This window comes from Durio zibethinus, chromosome 18 (genome assembly GCF_047325235.1).
Source record: "Durio zibethinus cultivar Kanyao isolate XHJ-2024 chromosome 18, ASM4732523v1, whole genome shotgun sequence".
NCBI lineage: Eukaryota > Viridiplantae > Streptophyta > Magnoliopsida > Malvales > Malvaceae > Durio > Durio zibethinus.
The window spans coordinates 15888714-15905943 of NC_143179.1; the positions used below are offsets into that span (position 1 = coordinate 15888714).

Consider the following 17230-nt stretch of genomic DNA (forward strand, 5'->3'; position numbering starts at 1 on the left):
GGGAAACACAAAGATCTTGATCTATTCATAAATATTTGAAGTCCTGATTGATGCTAAACCTTTCCATTCTGAATTTCTATGTTTCTAACAGGTCCCTTGAACCATTTCCTTGCATCCACCACCCACCAAAGCATTATCAGAGACAAACCCACACCCAAAGCTACAGGTGCATAATTGAAAGTGTCCCAAGTAATTGGGTAGTAAGTCGGTAAAAGAAAGACAGAACAAGTGTAACAAATCCACAGAAACGCAACCAGGCATACTGGCCTTCTAGCTTTGCCCAAATAAAATGGTCCAGCTTTGAAGTTCTTCTCTGCCATTACCATTCTTGCAAATATTGGAACTGCATAGCCGCCAACCCACCCAATCGTACATATGGAAGTTATGGCTGTGAATACTACATTGACTTTCAAGATTGGCAGCCCAAGAAGAATGCATATGGCTGCACATAGCCATACTGCATGTGATGGAACTTTGCGCTTGGGGTGCACTTGTCGCCATAAGGATGAAAAAGGAATTCCATTATCTCTTGATAAAGCATACACCTGAATGGTACCATGGTGCAGGTCAGTTGTCAATAGTAGTAAAAATGAATTAACCTCAGCAGAATTCACTATATGAAAAACATGAAAATTCATTTTCTTGGGATTGCTAACAATCTGAATTGTGAAGAAAAAAAAGACTTTATTAAACATTTGATCTGGTAATCAAGAAAAATTTATAGGTACTTCAAGCACCAAAAGAAAGAAACCTAAACGAGCGAACAAGTAAAATGACAAGTGATCCCGTGTTCACGAGAACAGTTTATGAAAGTGGCTTTTGGTCCTCCAAGGTCGATCTAGTAAGGCTTTTGACAACATTAACAACTTCGCTAGGAGAAATAGATTGCTTACTACTCTGGCTGCACTGGTAGTGATTGAAAGCCCACCAAAAAAGAAAGATCCCCAGATGACAAATAGTAATACAATTGCTCCTGCAGAATTGTGATACCTCCCATGGAATGCATCATAGAGTATTTGTGCTGGCACAAATGCCCCTGCAGTCTCATTGCTTGGATCATATAAGTAGCTGAAATCCTGTATGAAAGAATGGAAAATAAATTCAACATTCAGCAATTCTGATGAAACATATAAGAACTGCACCTCCAAGGTTGGTTGTAACAAAACAATGCATCACAAAGAAGGGATGTTATTTGTAACTAGAACATGTATATCAAAGAAGAAAATTGTTCCAGACTTCCAGCTAGCAATAAGCGCTCAATGAAGCAGAAGCTTGAATGGGACACTTTTTCTTTTCCAGAGAAATGAATTGTACTTTCAAACTTTATAATAGAATCCATTAATTTTTCTAAATTGTAAAGAATCCATGTGACAGGAGCATTTAATGAAGAGCTATCAAACTGCAGAATAGCTAAAAGCTGTATAGACATACCTGAATGCTGAAAGTAAGGGCCAAAATATAAGCCCATCCAAATAATGAAATGATCCCAATGCTGGACAGAATTGCAATAGGACCATTCCTATCAGCACCTTTCGTTTCTTCAGTTAAATGTGCTGCTGCATCATATCCATAAAGTGAATACTGACTGACAAGAAAAGAAAGGATGACTGCATAAGGTTTGCTTAATACTCCTGTTGAGTCTGTCCCCATTTCGAAACTTGTAAATACATATGATGCAGATTTTGTAGTCAATGCAACCAAAGGGAGCATTATAACTATAACTAAGCCACCGATAACCTGACAAGACAGAACTTTGGTTACTGTTATTAAATACTAGCATTATAACTTTTACTCTCAACCTCATGGCTGAAGAGTGCTATAAAAGTACTAGATTGTGTTCATTTTCATAAGACCCCATTATATCTTCCCTATTGGTATGGAAGAATGGTGTGCAAACTTCAGATACATGCATATTTGGAAAAATGGTGAGACTTGCAACAAATCTCATTCCAGAGTCAGGGCATATCGCAATCTTCAGCAAGAATTTACACTGGATTTACTGATTGCCCACCATAGGTACTGCTGGCAACGAGAATTGAACCTAGGCCTTATAAGCGAAGTATTTGATCCTTATCAACTTAACCAAACTCGATGGGAAATATAGGGTTTCTAAATGCGTTTTTCTCTATCCCCAACTTTCTTTATTGCACATTAGAGTATAAACGAACCAAACCTTAGTTATTTACACACTAAAAAGCCTGAAAGAAAGCAAATGTAAAATTTGTACCTGCCACCAAATTGAAATTATGTCGATGAAGGCAATCACTTCTAATGCAAACGTGTTGAGCACTGCCCAAATTATAGTGAGACTAACATACATGCATAAGAAAAGCCACTTTGGAGCAAAATATCCTCCACCTTTATTAGTTCCTGTGCATAATAAGATGATGCTCTGCAGTGTTTGGGATCCTGCATACGCCTTAATTCCATACCAGACACAATTATATAGTTAAATCCCATGTCCTTCAAATTCAAACAAACAATACTGTACTAATTGAATTAATTGCGGCAGCAAGTTTACCTGGGTACCTATGCCAGCAATAAGCCCTATGGTCTCAAGCCAAGCACAGCACCATGATGAGAAAGGACCCCATTTGGGACCAGCTAAATGGGCAGCCCAAAAGTAAAGAGAACCTGTTGTCTGTCAAAATTTTACAAGAAAGATGAAGTCATTTCCCTCCAGTTTTAGAAGCTTTATGAGAATTAGATGCATAATAATCATGGTCCCAGGCCAGAGCTGCTGCACATATTAGAATCTTTTGGCTTCAGATTAGTTCAAGGCCGCAAGCCATCACATGACTTAAACCATTTGGTTTTTTTTTTGGTGCTTTTAAATCTCTTTGGCGGAAATTAAGGAACATGCAAGAACAGACAAGCAGGTTTATTTGCAGGGAAAAAGCCTTGGTGGTGGAGGGCAAATATAATATCAAAGTGCAAATGAAAGAAAATTGGATTGGAGCAAAAGAAATGGAAGAAGATGGATAAGGGACAAACTGGAAAAGAGGAACAGATCTCAGCCATTGCAATTCCAACAAACCAGGTGAAGAAAGAGACAACCACCCATCCCCAAACAAGACTAGCAGGACCTGCGTACTGAAGACTTGAACCATACAGGGGAGTTATCCCAGTGAAGAGTGTCATTGTTGAAAATGATATTGCAAGAGTCTTGAACAAAGTCTGCAAGAGAATGAATAAAACCAACAAACATATATATATAAAATTAATGAAATCAAACTGAGATCAAAATAATAAGAACCAGCTGTTCCATTAATTCCATCAGGTATGGAGTTGAAAATAAGATAAAATCAAACAGGAAAGAACAAATGAAGAAGTTATTGTGTAAAAAAATAAAGCAAAATCAACCATTTCTCTTCTCAGTTCTTGCTTGTATCCAAGCTCATTAAGCCGCTTCTCCCCAGAATCCATTTCTTGGAATGGTGTTGAGTCCTGCTGGTTGTGCTCCATGAACTCTAGATATCAGCTGCTAATTTGGGTCTAAATGGGAATTGAATTAGCGGAATTGAGTTCCCAAGGAAAGATTCAAAAAGGAGTAAGGAGAGAGAAATTAAGAAAGGTTGACTCATGCATGCATATATATAAGTTCAATCTTAAATTTGGCTTACGCAAAGAGTTCAATGTTTGAATTTTCGTATTTGTTCTTTCCAAGCAACTGTTATTATAATAACGGCTAATTTTCCATTGGCAGTTTCACATTTTCTTTTCGTAGCCTTCGGTGCCTTTCAATATCAGGTTGCAAAATATCATTAGTTAGCTCATGCCTGCATCATCGTTTTGAAGAGTAAAGACCTTTCGCAAGGTATTGACTTTTTTTTTTTTTTAACAGATTCCCGGGGAAGATCTTGCTTAAAGTCAGTCCACATGAAATGAAGTAATGCTTTGCCATATTAGTCCGTCATTTTTGGGAAATGGAATCCGTTAGGGGTGTTTACTTTGAACTTTTTAGCCACGTGGGTAGATAGAACATGGTTGGACGCGATCTGTTGAATACAGAAGCAGACTGAGTCAGAACAATAAATAAAAAATGTTAAAATAAAATTAAAAAAAATGTTTCTTCAATTTGGGTCATCTTTATTTATACATTTATTGTGAGACTAAAAATAATTCATCACTTTGGGCTCAAATAATTAGTTAATTAATTGATTAATCGATAGGCATGGGCCTTTGAGAGGAGTCTAACACCAGACATTATTATATTACAAGCCCTAAGACATGGCTAAAGAAGACTTGAGAAGAGGGATAATGGCTGAGACCATATGTGCTTAGAGTAAGGCCTCATATGAGAGGCCTAATGAGAGTCAACATGTTCAAGTAGTTTCAATGTTAAAGAAAGTTACCAAGGGTTACAAGGCTTAAAGATAGTGTTGGAGAGTTTTCAGCATCAATGAGCAGAAGATTGTCATTGTAATAAGGAATTATTTGATAAATGCACTCACATGTTCAACAAATCAGAAATTTAAATCAAAATACTTATAACTCTTTTTAAGTTATAACTTCTTTTATGAAATAAAAAATTACATCTCTATATTGAAATTTATAAGGATAAGAAATTAATTGATATCATTCATTATACAAAAATGTTATTTTAAGGTTATTATGACTTATGACTAGTCTCAACATCTTAAGTCATCAAGAAATAAATTATAGTCATATTGTTTGATTAATTTGCAAGATTCTGTGTGGTTAAGCGACATTAATAATTATTTGGTCTTATGGGAAGATAATTAATTTTATAAATTAATTAAAATAAGATGTTCAATTTAATTTTCTAAAATAAGACTTGCAGCCAAAAATTCGCTAATAAAAGCTTTGATTATCATGAGACCGTCTCTTTAGTACAAAAACAATTCATTTAGGATTATTTTAGCGTTGGTATCTTTTTTTTTTTTTTCTTAAATTTAGAACTACATTAAATGGATATTAAAACTGCGTTCTTGAACAAAAATGTTGAAGAATAGGTTTATATGAATGACCTAAAGGTTTTAGTTATAAAAAAAAAAGAAAAGAAAAGTCACGTACTTCACAAATTAAAGAGGTCAATTTGTGGGCTAAAACACATTCATTCAATGAAAAAGCTTCACAAGGGTCTTAATTACCCAGCTCTTCACCTATCGTGAAAAATCATTAAAAATATTGAGATTTAGATAAATCCAAATCAAGATGAATCCCTTTCATTAGTAAATAAAAGAAATAATGTAATAAAAGAATTGCAAGCAATTACATGAGAAAAAATGTCACGGATCTCACGTAAAAAATTTGTTTTGAATGGATCTTAAACTTATGAATAATGATCTTCCTCTAACAGTAATTTTTTGGGTTAAAAATTGGTTAAAATACTAAAAAAAAAACTATTGAATTATTCATTTTTATTTAAACAAATTCTTATCATTTTATTTGTATTTATATAAATTTTTTTAAATAAATTAATTTATATTAAGATTTTATTTAAATACAAATTAAAGATAAAAAATTTTTGGATATAAATTAAAAATTAAAAATTTATTTGAATATAAATTAAAAATTAACAGCCTATTTAAATGCAATCAAAATATAAAAAAACTTAAAATGATAAAATAAAATTTAAATTATTTTAGTCTAAAAACCATGAACCATTAAGTAACTTGACTCTTGGACACTTTTAGTAAAAAGTTAATATTTCAATTTACATTAACACTATCCTAAAAAGTAAAGATTCCTCAGTATGATTAGAGGCATCCAAAAAATAGAATTACTCGCCAAACACGTGGGTAAGATTTGGACAAACTTTTAGGCCGGGAGCTAGTCCAACCCATCCCAATTAGATCATTTTATTAATATTAGTAATATGTATTTATTTAATTTTAATTATAGAATAATCTAAAAAATATTAACATAAAACAAAATATAAATGAATAGGGAGTCAGCCTAGCATGAAAACATATTTGTGGCACCTATTTCGAGATTGCTTAAGTGTCATATGATCCTCCCATGCTTAAGTGTCGTGAGATTAAAGAAGAGTTATTAATCTCACATCAATTAGTCTTGAAATATAAATGTTCATAAGTTGGTGTAAATCATAACATTAAGCATGCATGTTATAGCAATTGATCACACTTAGCAGGAAAAATAAACTTTCCAAGTCAAAAGTTTAAGCAATTTTTTTTTTTAATTTTTAATTTAACCCTAACCCCCTACTTTATACTTAGTTGAAGATGACATTATGCATATAATCTTTTTTGAACTAGCAATTTTCAAACGTTAATTCAAATATCATGTCAACTAATCTAAGAGTCAATCAGCAAAATTTTAAGCATTTTCAAGTTGCATGAAGAGAAGATAGCTTGAACTCCCTAATGGTTCTAGCACAAGAATACCACAAGGAGCATCTAAACTATTGAAAGCAACCAACATTTAACATATTTGATTGCATTAATTGAAGTTAAATGAGAAATAAAAATCTTAATTCTAATGATCAAATTCAATTTTTAACAGCTTCAAATATAAAAAAATAAAATAAAATAAATGGAAAGTAAAACTTTTCATGAAAACAGATCAAGTTAGGACAAATAGGAAAAGGTGTATTTTAACCCCTAAAACAAGGAAAATTTTGATCACATGACAAATAGTGCTTACATAAGTTTGTAGACATAAGTGATGGAAACCTATAGACTGCTACAAATTTTAGAATTTTCACTAGCAAGGTTAAAGTTTCTTCAGGTATTTCACTTGTTTGAAAACATAAAATCACTGCATAATATTGCTTTAGTAGCAACGAATTTGGATGATACAAACCAGCTTACAATAAAAAAACACAGACATTTGAATTCTCATTTAAATCCTTGGGTGAAGGCTAAACCTATGAACTTAGCATAATAATATACCTACATACAGTAATTGAAAACAACTCAGAGCTAAAGAGATCTTGTTTAAGTAAATTTTAATAAACAATGACAATAATATAATATAATGTTTTCATCCATTCACCATTAGCCCCCATATTAATCTTGACATAAAGAATTTAATTGTGTTATGCCTAAATCAACTGATTAATGGTCAAAACATGGTCAGTATGGCTAGGTCCTTAAGTAACACAGGGAAAACATGCCTAAACAGCTATGTCACCTGCTTTAAGGGCACAATTAGCCATCCACCAAAGGAAGGACTCGCCTAAGGTCCCACTAATGACTTGTCAAGTCAATTACATAAAAAATGACCTATCAACACCTAACTTGTCTGGGATCATTAAATGTAATTTTCATCCATTCATGTGGACCCTCTTCGAGCTCCACACAGACATCCTATCAACCGTTAACTATCTTAGTCGGGCCGTGACCCTTGATTTCAAGTAAAAGTTAGGTGAAAAACCAAATATGCAAGGTAACATAAGATTAGACCCAATTCTTTGAACTCATTCTTTTGCATGGAAGTTTCTCATACATACTTCACCATCTTACTTTTAAACCCAATCTTAGGCACCATACTGACTTCAGTGTTGGAGCACGTATCAAAGTAACAACTTTGGTGCTCTTTTGACTATGTTTTTTAGTTGCAAGTCTCTGTTATCTTTTTTTTCTTTTTACCTTTCTTTTTATAACTAAAACATCCTAAGAACACCATCAACAATTATCGCCATTTATGGGAAACGATAGCTATGTCTCACCAACCGTACTATTTTGAAATAATAGCTCCCACCATTAATACTACTACTCAACCTGCAGCTACCATTAAGGTAACATCCTTTCTACCAATTCTTCTTCAAATTGCATCACCAATTTTACGTTCTTGGAATTCCTTGCTTCCAAATAACAATCTTTCATTAAATGCTTGGGTAACACAGCTTCTGGGCTTTTATATTAATTTAATGAGAGTTTTATCTCCAAATGTAACATTGACACCACTTTTAGCCCACACCATAGCACTTGGACCTTCAAACTTTTTTTTCAATTACCTATGACATAGATCCCTCATCATAGCCCATTAATGCCAGTTTTTGGCCAAACATTCCTCTTGTAACATCTACTATACATGTTTCACTACTCGCACCATAGATCCCAACATATCAACCCTCAATGCAAACTCTACCAGACTTTTATCAAACCCTCATGGCACAACTACAGTTATTAAATGCTCAAGTGGCCACTTAGCAGAGATTACTTTAACAGTATCAATAGGCCTTACAACAGCCTCATAATAAAGACCTTATCCTAGCGAAAGCATAGCATTTTCTTTATGGGAACCATAACCACCATGAAACTCAGCCCACCCTAAAGAAACCTATTCGTAAACCGTCCATGATAATGCCCACCACTACGACCACACTCTATAAAATCCTATATTAAACCAAACATATGAGAACCTTAACCCAAACAATGAGCTAGTTGCACAAGTTACCATTCTGTGTAAGAAGCTAATTGAACTTAAGGAAGAGAAAAATAGAGATCTTAATTGGCTCAAGGATGATCATGACCTTCTGACTTTTACTATTAGACAAGCAAATATCTCGTCTTCCTTTAAACTACTAAAAGATACTTATAATAGAACTATTGACCTAAAGGACTATTTGGACCACTCTAGAACCCTTATGGACTTGCACAATATGTCTAATGTCATGAAATGTAGGGCTTTTCCCACCACTTTATGTGGAAAAGCTAGGACATACCTTACCATTATAGACAATTTTAATGCCCTTGACAGGTAGTTTTTGGCACATTTTTTAAATAGCAGGGCTGATGCATGCTTCTTTTGTGAGTTTGTTGGCTACAAAGTAAAAATAAAAAAAACTTTACGACAACACTTGAAAGGTTTAATATGGTCACTTTAGAGATCAATGATCTTAACGTTGAGTGGGCCATCTAAGCTTTTACTTTTGGGATGAAGCATGACCATCTGAGGTATTCATTAATAAAAAATAAACCAAATCAGCTATATTAGCTATATGAAAGGGCCTAAAAGTTTGTTAAGGCAAAAGAGATCATAACTGCTAATAGGGCTAAGAGATGTGAACAACATAAAAAATGTCCACGATAAGAGAATAAATGGATTAATATATTGAGCTAGCAGTTTCACAATAATCGTTAGGCACATGATAGCAAGGAAGAGACTTGCATAACAATAACAACAACAATAATAAAAACCTCAAACATAGTCTAATTAGTACCAAAACCAAAGCATAACCCTAAATGCCATTACATAGTGACTAGCCCAATGTCCCATTCAAATAAACAATCAAGCAAAACCCCCACTCAGCTGCCTATATAATTAACCCCCACTAAAGATACATTTCACTTACCACAAAACTAAGGGGCATTTTGATTTCATTAAAATTTTAACATTTTTTTTACCTTTTTATAGTGTAATTTCTCTTGAATATTTATTTTTTTCTTGAAAAATTTGATAAAAATACTCCTAAATGCATAAATATTCAATGTGTAGATGAAATATGAAAAATGAAGAAATTTGGAGCTTTGGACTCATTTTGGAGGAATTTTATTGCAAAAAGCTATATTTGGCTGAACTAGTGTAGAACTTGGTCAATTACCTTTTTTGGGAGAAATTTTTTAACTTGTCTTCATTACTTCCTCATGCTGAATTGAGCTTATAGAACTTCATTTCAAGCTTAACTTATATTTTTCATGATTTTTAATCTCTTTTAGCTTATGGAAATAATGGTCACATTTATAATAAGCTTACATAAGCTAAAAGAGGAGAAAGGGCTATTAGTACTTGTAATGGATTTATAGTTAATTTCAAGAGCTGAATTTTTTTATTTTTTTTTTGAATTTTTCATGATTTATTTGGCATTTAGGTGGTTGTTTGTTGGCTGAATTTTAAAGAGGAAAACTACTATAATTAGTGCTAAAAGTGAACATAATGATTCAAGCATAACCAATAGATGCAAGTGTGATGATCATATAGAAATGACACCATTTCTTGGATTCAAAGGGAAGGCCAATAGGCAGCTACTTAGGTGGCATTTCAAAAGGTTCTAATTGGTTATAAGTTTGACTTTTTAGAGCTTACAAGATCAAAAGAAAAAGACTTGAAGTGAAGTGAGGCAAACAAGAAAGCTAAGGATGTAAGTTAGTTGAGTTGAAAAAATTTAGAAAATGTGTCAGCCAAGCTGAATTTTTCTTGCATTTTGATTGGTTGAACCACTTTTCCTTTGGTCTATAAATATGTGGATTGGCTAGCCATTTGAGAACTTTTAGAGACTTTTACCATTTTTTCTAGATTTTTCTTTTCTAGCATGTTACTTTCTTTTCTTTTCAAATAGTTTCATCCTTATTCTTTTAGAAGGTTGTTCAGGAGAAAATTACATTTATTTTTCAACAAAGTTTACTTTTCTTGTCATTATTTTACATGAATTTTAAGAATTTTTTTTTATAAAAGCTCATGCTCTTTAAGTTTTCAAGTTCATTTTGTTGTAATTTCTCTTGTTTCTCAACTTTATTTGGTAAATCATGTTTTTGCCCTAGTTGTAGTTTTTCCATTAGAACTCCATCAATTCTTGTGAGTTTCAATCTAATTGTTTCTATGAATTCTTAATTCATTGTTCTACAAATTTGAAAAAAATCACAATCAAATTCATTTCACAAATTTTTAGAAAATTCCTCAAAGTTTCAATTAGATCTAAAAATGGAGTGAAAGCTTGAGTGAGTGACAACACATAAGTCTCTTCACTCCTAGTTGGGCATTTAATTGCTTTTTTTTTCCTCACTTTGCACTATTTAATTCATGCATTCACTTGTTTAATTTCATTTGATTGCCTTTAAATTAAAGCATTTCAAATCTGTTTGGCTAGATTTTATAATAACTCTTTTGTTTTTACTGTTCTTGCATTTGATTTATGATATACTTCAATAAGCTAAGTTTTTTTATTGTTTCTTGTGATTTGTTTGTTGATTTAGATAGTAAACTTGTAGATTTATTTTATTTTAGTTCACTTTAAGTTCATTCAAGTTGTAGAAGCCTAGATCTAATTTTCTTTTTACAATTTTGATAGTTTCCAAATTTAAATTTTGATTTTGATTTTGCTTGTTCTTGTTGATTTTTATGTTTTTTCTACTTTAATTGTTCTTCAATTTGGTTTTGATCTTCAATTACATTCTGTTTTTGCAATTTCCAGTTTGTTTGGATCAATTTTTAAGTAGTTTCTAGATGTTTCTTTTGTTAGACGTTGAAAGGTAGTTAGGGTAATTATTTTCGGTTGTTAGTTAGTTATTTTCTGTTAAAGCCTTTAAGCTATTATTTTGATTGTTAAATGTTCTTGTTGTTTTTGATTATTTATATTGGAATTATATTCAAAGTATGTTGAGTTCAATTCAATTCATTTTAGCTTTTGTTTTCATTAATTTTGATAGTTGTAATATTTTGCATGTTGCAACTTTACTTTTTGCTAAAGTCATGTTTTGTTCTTGTTTTATTCAATTGTTCTTGTTAGTTTAGCTTTATGTACACTTTTCAATTGAATCAACTTTAGAGGGAGTGTGGGGGTAATAGGTAGTTACACTAAAGATTCTTTAGTTAATCTATGTAAAACGATATCTTGATTTTAAGTTACTATTATTACTTGAATGATCTGGGCACTAGCAAAAAATTTTGCAATCAAGTTTTTGGTTTCGTTGTCCGGGATTAGATGTCAAGAGTTCTTAGGCTACTATTTTACTTTACCATGCTCATCTATTGATTGATTCACCCTTATTGTATATTTGCTAGGCTAGTTACTAATTCACCTTGTTTTTATTTCCTTAGGTTGCACAAAAGCTAACTTTCTTTGTTGTCTCATTTCATTAGTTGTCCCTACTTAGAATAGTTACTTAGTTTACATAGCCTTAGTATAGCTTAGATTAGAATATGTGCATCATCCTTTAGTTTTCATAACTTTGGTATGGATAGGTTAATGTAGTTAGTTTTAGTATACACAACTATTATATTTTTGTTTAGGTTTTAGTTTAATTTTCATGTGAGAATCAAATTTATATGAGGTAACCGAGCACCCTAAGGTCTGATAACTACTTAGTACAATGGTCAAGTGATGAAAACGAAGCCAAAAGAGAGTTAATCTTTAAAACTTTATTCAAAAAAATTGATTCTATAGCAATTAATCTAGAAGTCATTGTCCATAAATTCCCAAAACAATATAAATATGTTGAAGTGCACAGTGAAAACAACCATAATGATAGGTGTACCTTTGACCAACAATTCCAATTTTTCTCAAGCACTTACGCTAATCAAACTTGGGAGGTCAATCCTAAAAACATGTGGGAAACTAGTTTGGGGCATTCCTTAAGTTTATCACCTAAGTACATCCTGAATTATTCTATCAAGCCTTCTTTTCCACAATACCTTCCACCATTCCTACATTTTATACCATCACTACAAATCTTTCAAGTGCCACACTATGTTCTATCACAACAACATTTTTCTTCATCACAAAGTCAATCATCTTTACATTATTTTCCATTTATCCAGTATTCACCACTGCACTTCCTAAAAGAAAAAAAGCCATCCCTTGAGGAGACATTCATAGAATTGTTTTAAACTCATGCAAAACTCTAATAGGCACTCATTAGGAATTTTGGCCCATTTGGTCAAAATACACATACCTTAAATATTTGGCCTCAAGATTTCATGCCAAGTAATATAAAGTCAAAACCTTGTTGGGTGATAAAAAAAGTGCACATTAAGAGATCATTATAAGAGGAAAACTTTGATATGGTTTAATGATGATGATGAGCTCATTGTTTTGAAGATGTCATATTTTGTAAAAGTTATGGAAAAAGAGATAGTGGAGGTTTAAGATAAATCTATGGCTAGGAAAGTTGATTAGAATGGATCATTTAAGGAAATTAAAAAATAGGGTACCATTTAAGAAGAAGTTGAGCTTGATATTTTATTATGCCATTTCTCAAATTCCTTAAAAATCACTTACCCTATTGTTTGAAGATGGATGAAGTGAGCAAATGTGTTGATAAGGTAACCTTACTAAATAAATTACTTAGCCTTTAGACACATTTTTTTTGAATATAGTATCAATCTTAAAGATGATGAAGAAATCGTTAGCAAAGAACTTACTTGTTTAGTAGCTTATCCATTCCGTGATCTTATACCTAAAATTATAGACACATCATTCTTAAAGCTTTCTCAAGGTAAACCATTCATAGAAGATAAAGTCAATGATATGAATTTTAGAGAAGATGGATCTACTTATTACATTATCTATAAAAAGGTCTCAGCAATGGTCTTGATCAAGAAAATTTTGAGCTTCATAGTATACATATGCCATTTTCATTATTTTTTAAAAATTCATTGTATGATGAGTTAAAAATACATGTCTTTGAAAACTCATTTTTTAAAAATAGTGATGAGGGTTGTTTAACTCTACCATTAGACATAACCCTTGTTAAGCCTAAACTTCTACCATTTATGGAAGAAAATTTCATTTTAGAGCCAAAGTCCATATTCTCAATAGTGGTACCCATGTCATTGGTATTGAAGCCAATGACCACATCTATTAGATCGCATTACAATATGCTTAAATTATTCATAGAAGTGGGATACAAATCTACCATAGTGCACCATATTTACTTAGAGTTTTTCATTATATATTTGGTGTTAAGGAAAAAAATGAAATGGGTAGATGCAGGAACTAAATGTGGTGTAATTCTCTAACACCAATGAAAGTCAAGCTTTTGACTTTAAATAAGTGCTTCTTGATAGGCAACCGAAGTTCTACATTTCATATTTTGTTCATTTACTTTTTTTTTTTTTATACTTTCTCATACATAGTGATGTTTATTCTTTTTGTAGGTATTTTTTTTTATTTTGTAGGTGAATAAAAATTTAAAGCTATGAGCACAAGAAGTTTTGGCCATATACACTTACTCTTACATTTGGTCACCATACTTCCAAGATGATAGGAGAGTTTTTTTGTTCCTCTCTCTTATGTTTTATTTTGTTTTATTTTTTGCTTATATATTGAGGACAATGTGTTCTTTAAGTTTGGAGGTATGAAAAAATTGCTTAAAATGTTTACAAAATTTTTAAAATTTTTTTTTTAGTTTTACCTTGAAATTGAGCTTGACTTGTTGTAACTTGAATCATTAGTATACTTTTTTTAATTAGTTTTTCATGAAGCCAATGATAGGTAAAGATTAAAAAATGAATATAACTTTAAAAAAATATTTAATATTGTGTGAAATATGATATGATGCTTAGGTTTAGTGACTTTTTGAGTATGAGTTTTCATTCATGAATTAATACTTCAATTATTTATTTGTATTTTTTTATCTAGTGATTGATTATGTGAGTATGAGGTTTTTTTTCATTGGTCTTTAAAGTTATGTTTCATGTTTTAGAATTTATTTTTATCATCTCTCGAGATAAAATATTAAGAGACAGATTAAAGAAATGATATAGGTCATCTCTAGATAATTTGAGCCTTTTCAAGCTAACCTTGAAATAATTATTTCATAGTCACCTATTTGAGCCTAATGATACCTTTTTTTGTTATGAAATCGCATTACAAACCTAAGCTTTTGTTCTTATATTTCCTATTTTTTGGTTATTTACCCTATATTCATTAGGACATTCGTGGATCATTTTGAAGCAATGCATTATTAGAGAGAAATGGTGGAGCTTAGAAAAAGAATGAAAAAACAAAAAGAAAAACTGAAAAGAAAGAAAAAAAAAGAAATAAGCTGGCTTGTAAAAGTAAAAAAGAAGAAAAAGACCATGAAAAAAGAAAAAAAAAAGCAATAAAGTGATGAAATAGCAAAGAAAGAAAAAATGTATGAATTGATTAATTTTCTCAACTTAATCTTCATTTTTTTTTATGTCAACATTAATTGGATTCAAGTTATATTGAGAAGATATTGTTGGTGATGCAGATTGTGACATTGATGGAAAAAGTGAAATTGATCACATGTTATTCTATATGAAAAACAACAACTTTTTTTTCAACTATATGGCTCCTCTATCATCTACAATTCATGTGTTTTCCAATGTCGAATCTGCTATGTATCATTTTTGGCTTTTTATTATTCAGAGACGAAGCCCTACATGGATCAATTCTACAAGAAGGATGGGGAGAAAACTTTTGCCATGTTGTTTCCAAGCATCATATCATGCCAATGCTACTCTTTGCCGAAATTGTCAACCATATTTCTAAAATGCAAACCCTGCTGCATTTTTGACACTGGTGCATGACTTTTCTTCATGTCATAATTACAAGCCCTTCTTCTTAGCTATCCGATGATTTAAAAGATACTATTTTTTGTTGTGTTTTAAAGGACTTGAAAATGTTGGTGTAAGCTGAAGAGCCATCAGAAAGTTTGTTTTGACCTTTTGGAAGCTATGTTTTATGCTACCAAAAGGGTGCCATTATGTAAAAAATGTAACATCAGATGATGTATTTAATATTAGCCAACAATTCATCAAGTTGCAAGATTAATGATCATCTCAAGTATGAAGACTCTGTTACAAAGTTTCAAAATAGTTTTTGAAATCTAGAAACTTTCATGAAGATTATCTACTTGATTCTAGTTATGAAGTTGAAGTGGCATTGGCATTGCAATCTTTGGAACTAACAAATATAGTAGTTTTTTTTCTTACAAGGAATACTTAGTTCCCTCAAGTCAGTTTACATGGTAAGTTAATTATTTTCTTTTAGCTTTAACTAAAATCAAATCATAGGAACCAGTTCAAGACCATTGCTTTTCCATGCAAAACTTAAACTTGGAAAAAAAATGAGTCACAATTAATGCTGAGGACTGCCTACAAATAGGTAAAAATGGTGACAAGTAAAACCTGATTGTCAGTAATCTAGCAATAAAATTATCCAAGATAATGCCTTTTAGAGTTGAGATTGGTGGTACAAAGTATATTACAATGAGGCTGATGATCAAATAGGTTATTATGATTCCTTTAAGCTCAAGTGGGGATCAAGAAGAGAGAATAGAGTGAACTTGAATTGCCATAAGCTTGTTGGGTACTGGAATAATATAATCCACATGTTGGTACATCACAAGCTACCTCATTGTTTTCCAGTTCTATAAGCTCCTTGTTAAACCATTGGACACCGCGGACTACTACTGAACAGGGATGCACTGCATACATGGCCATTACATCGAGCATGGAAAACAAATGAGGTATTAAATTTTTGATAAATGGTAGAAGGATAGAAGCGTTCCAAAAGAAGAAAACAAAAAAAGCAAATTTGCTAGTTTGACACAAGATTCGTGCTTTTAGGCAAAGGTAGAAAAAGTTAAGGAGTGGCTAGATAATGTCAAAAGTGAGAGTGATGTAACTAAATGACATCTATCATGGTAAAAGATTGATTTGTTTGAAAAATATGCATGAGAGTTGATTGAGAATAAATAGTTCTCAAAAGATGTTTTGACAAAATATTCAAGCTTTAGTCAATAGATAGAAGAATAGAAAGAACTGAAATACAGGTTCAACAATTCCCTTCTAGGTTTACAGGTATTGTAGATGATGAGGTAGTTCCAGAGTTAGTTTTCTAATAGAAAGATTTTATTGGTGTCGAGTTTCGAACTGAGGGTCAAGACCCTGAAATCACAAGAGAGAATAAGAATGGCTAAGAGTAAAGGCATAGGGTATTTTTGTATTTACACTTCAATAACTATATCAAAGGTCGAAACAGGGAAGTTAGAAGGAAAGAAAAATATGAAAATAAAGAAAAAGGTTAGATTGGAATGATAGTACCTAGATGATTTTATTTATAAGTGAAAGATGAAGGGTTTATGGGGTAGGATAGTGATGAAGTAGAGTTGATGTGGCACTGTACATGTCATGCTGACTTAACATGTTAGATCGGTCCAAAAGTCAAAAATATCCTTGGTTGTCTATTGACAATTTATAATGAAAAAAAAGATAAATTTGTTCTCTGAATCCAAAAATATTTTTAAATTTTATCCCCTTACCGAGCAATCTGAGATCAGACTAATAGGTGCTTGATTGAATCATTTTGGCATACATGTTCGTTAGTTCGACCTTGAGTTTTTTGAGTATGAGATTTTAAAAATTTATGCCTAGAACCCAACCTTACGTAACCAAGGTTAACTATTTCTGAGATTGAGGTAAAGGTCGAGTGAAAGAGGTTTATGATCGATTGTAGACTATCAAGTGTAGCCTTGGCCATTTTGGAGTGTGCTAACTTGAAGTTTGATCATAGGTGCCAATTTTGATCTTGAGCATAAATTTCAATTTATAT

The 17230-nt window shown here is 31.9% G+C and overlaps 1 protein-coding gene and 1 pseudogene across 1 annotated transcript; one reads left to right on the forward strand and one right to left on the reverse strand.

Moving 5' to 3' along the window:
* Positions 1 to 2: 2 nt before the first annotated feature.
* Positions 3 to 3559, reverse strand: LOC111299741 (amino-acid permease BAT1 homolog). Its single transcript, XM_022895159.2, has 7 exons — positions 3364 to 3559; positions 2995 to 3177; positions 2522 to 2641; positions 2228 to 2419; positions 1432 to 1737; positions 894 to 1076; positions 3 to 545 (listed from the first exon to the last, which is right to left on the reverse strand). Exons 1-7 carry the CDS (start codon positions 3463 to 3465, stop codon positions 54 to 56), a joined length of 1578 nt encoding a protein of 525 aa, XP_022750894.2. The 5' UTR covers positions 3466 to 3559; the 3' UTR covers positions 3 to 53.
* Positions 3560 to 14953: 11394 nt separating this feature from the next.
* Positions 14954 to 16520, forward strand: LOC111300983 (lipase-like PAD4; annotated as a pseudogene).
* The last annotated feature ends 710 nt before the right edge of the window (positions 16521 to 17230 follow it).

Coding starts and splice junctions, on each gene's coding strand:
- LOC111299741 (XM_022895159.2), bottom strand. CDS start 3,465: ATGGAGCACAACCAGCAGGACTCAACACCATTCCAAGAAATGGATTCT. Junction 1,738..2,227: donor TAATTTCAATTTGGTGGCAG/GTACAAATTTTA, acceptor CTGTCTTGTCAG/GTTATCGGTGGCTTAGTTAT. Junction 1,077..1,431: donor CCCTTACTTTCAGCATTCAG/GTATGTCTATAC, acceptor TCTTTCATACAG/GATTTCAGCTACTTATATGA.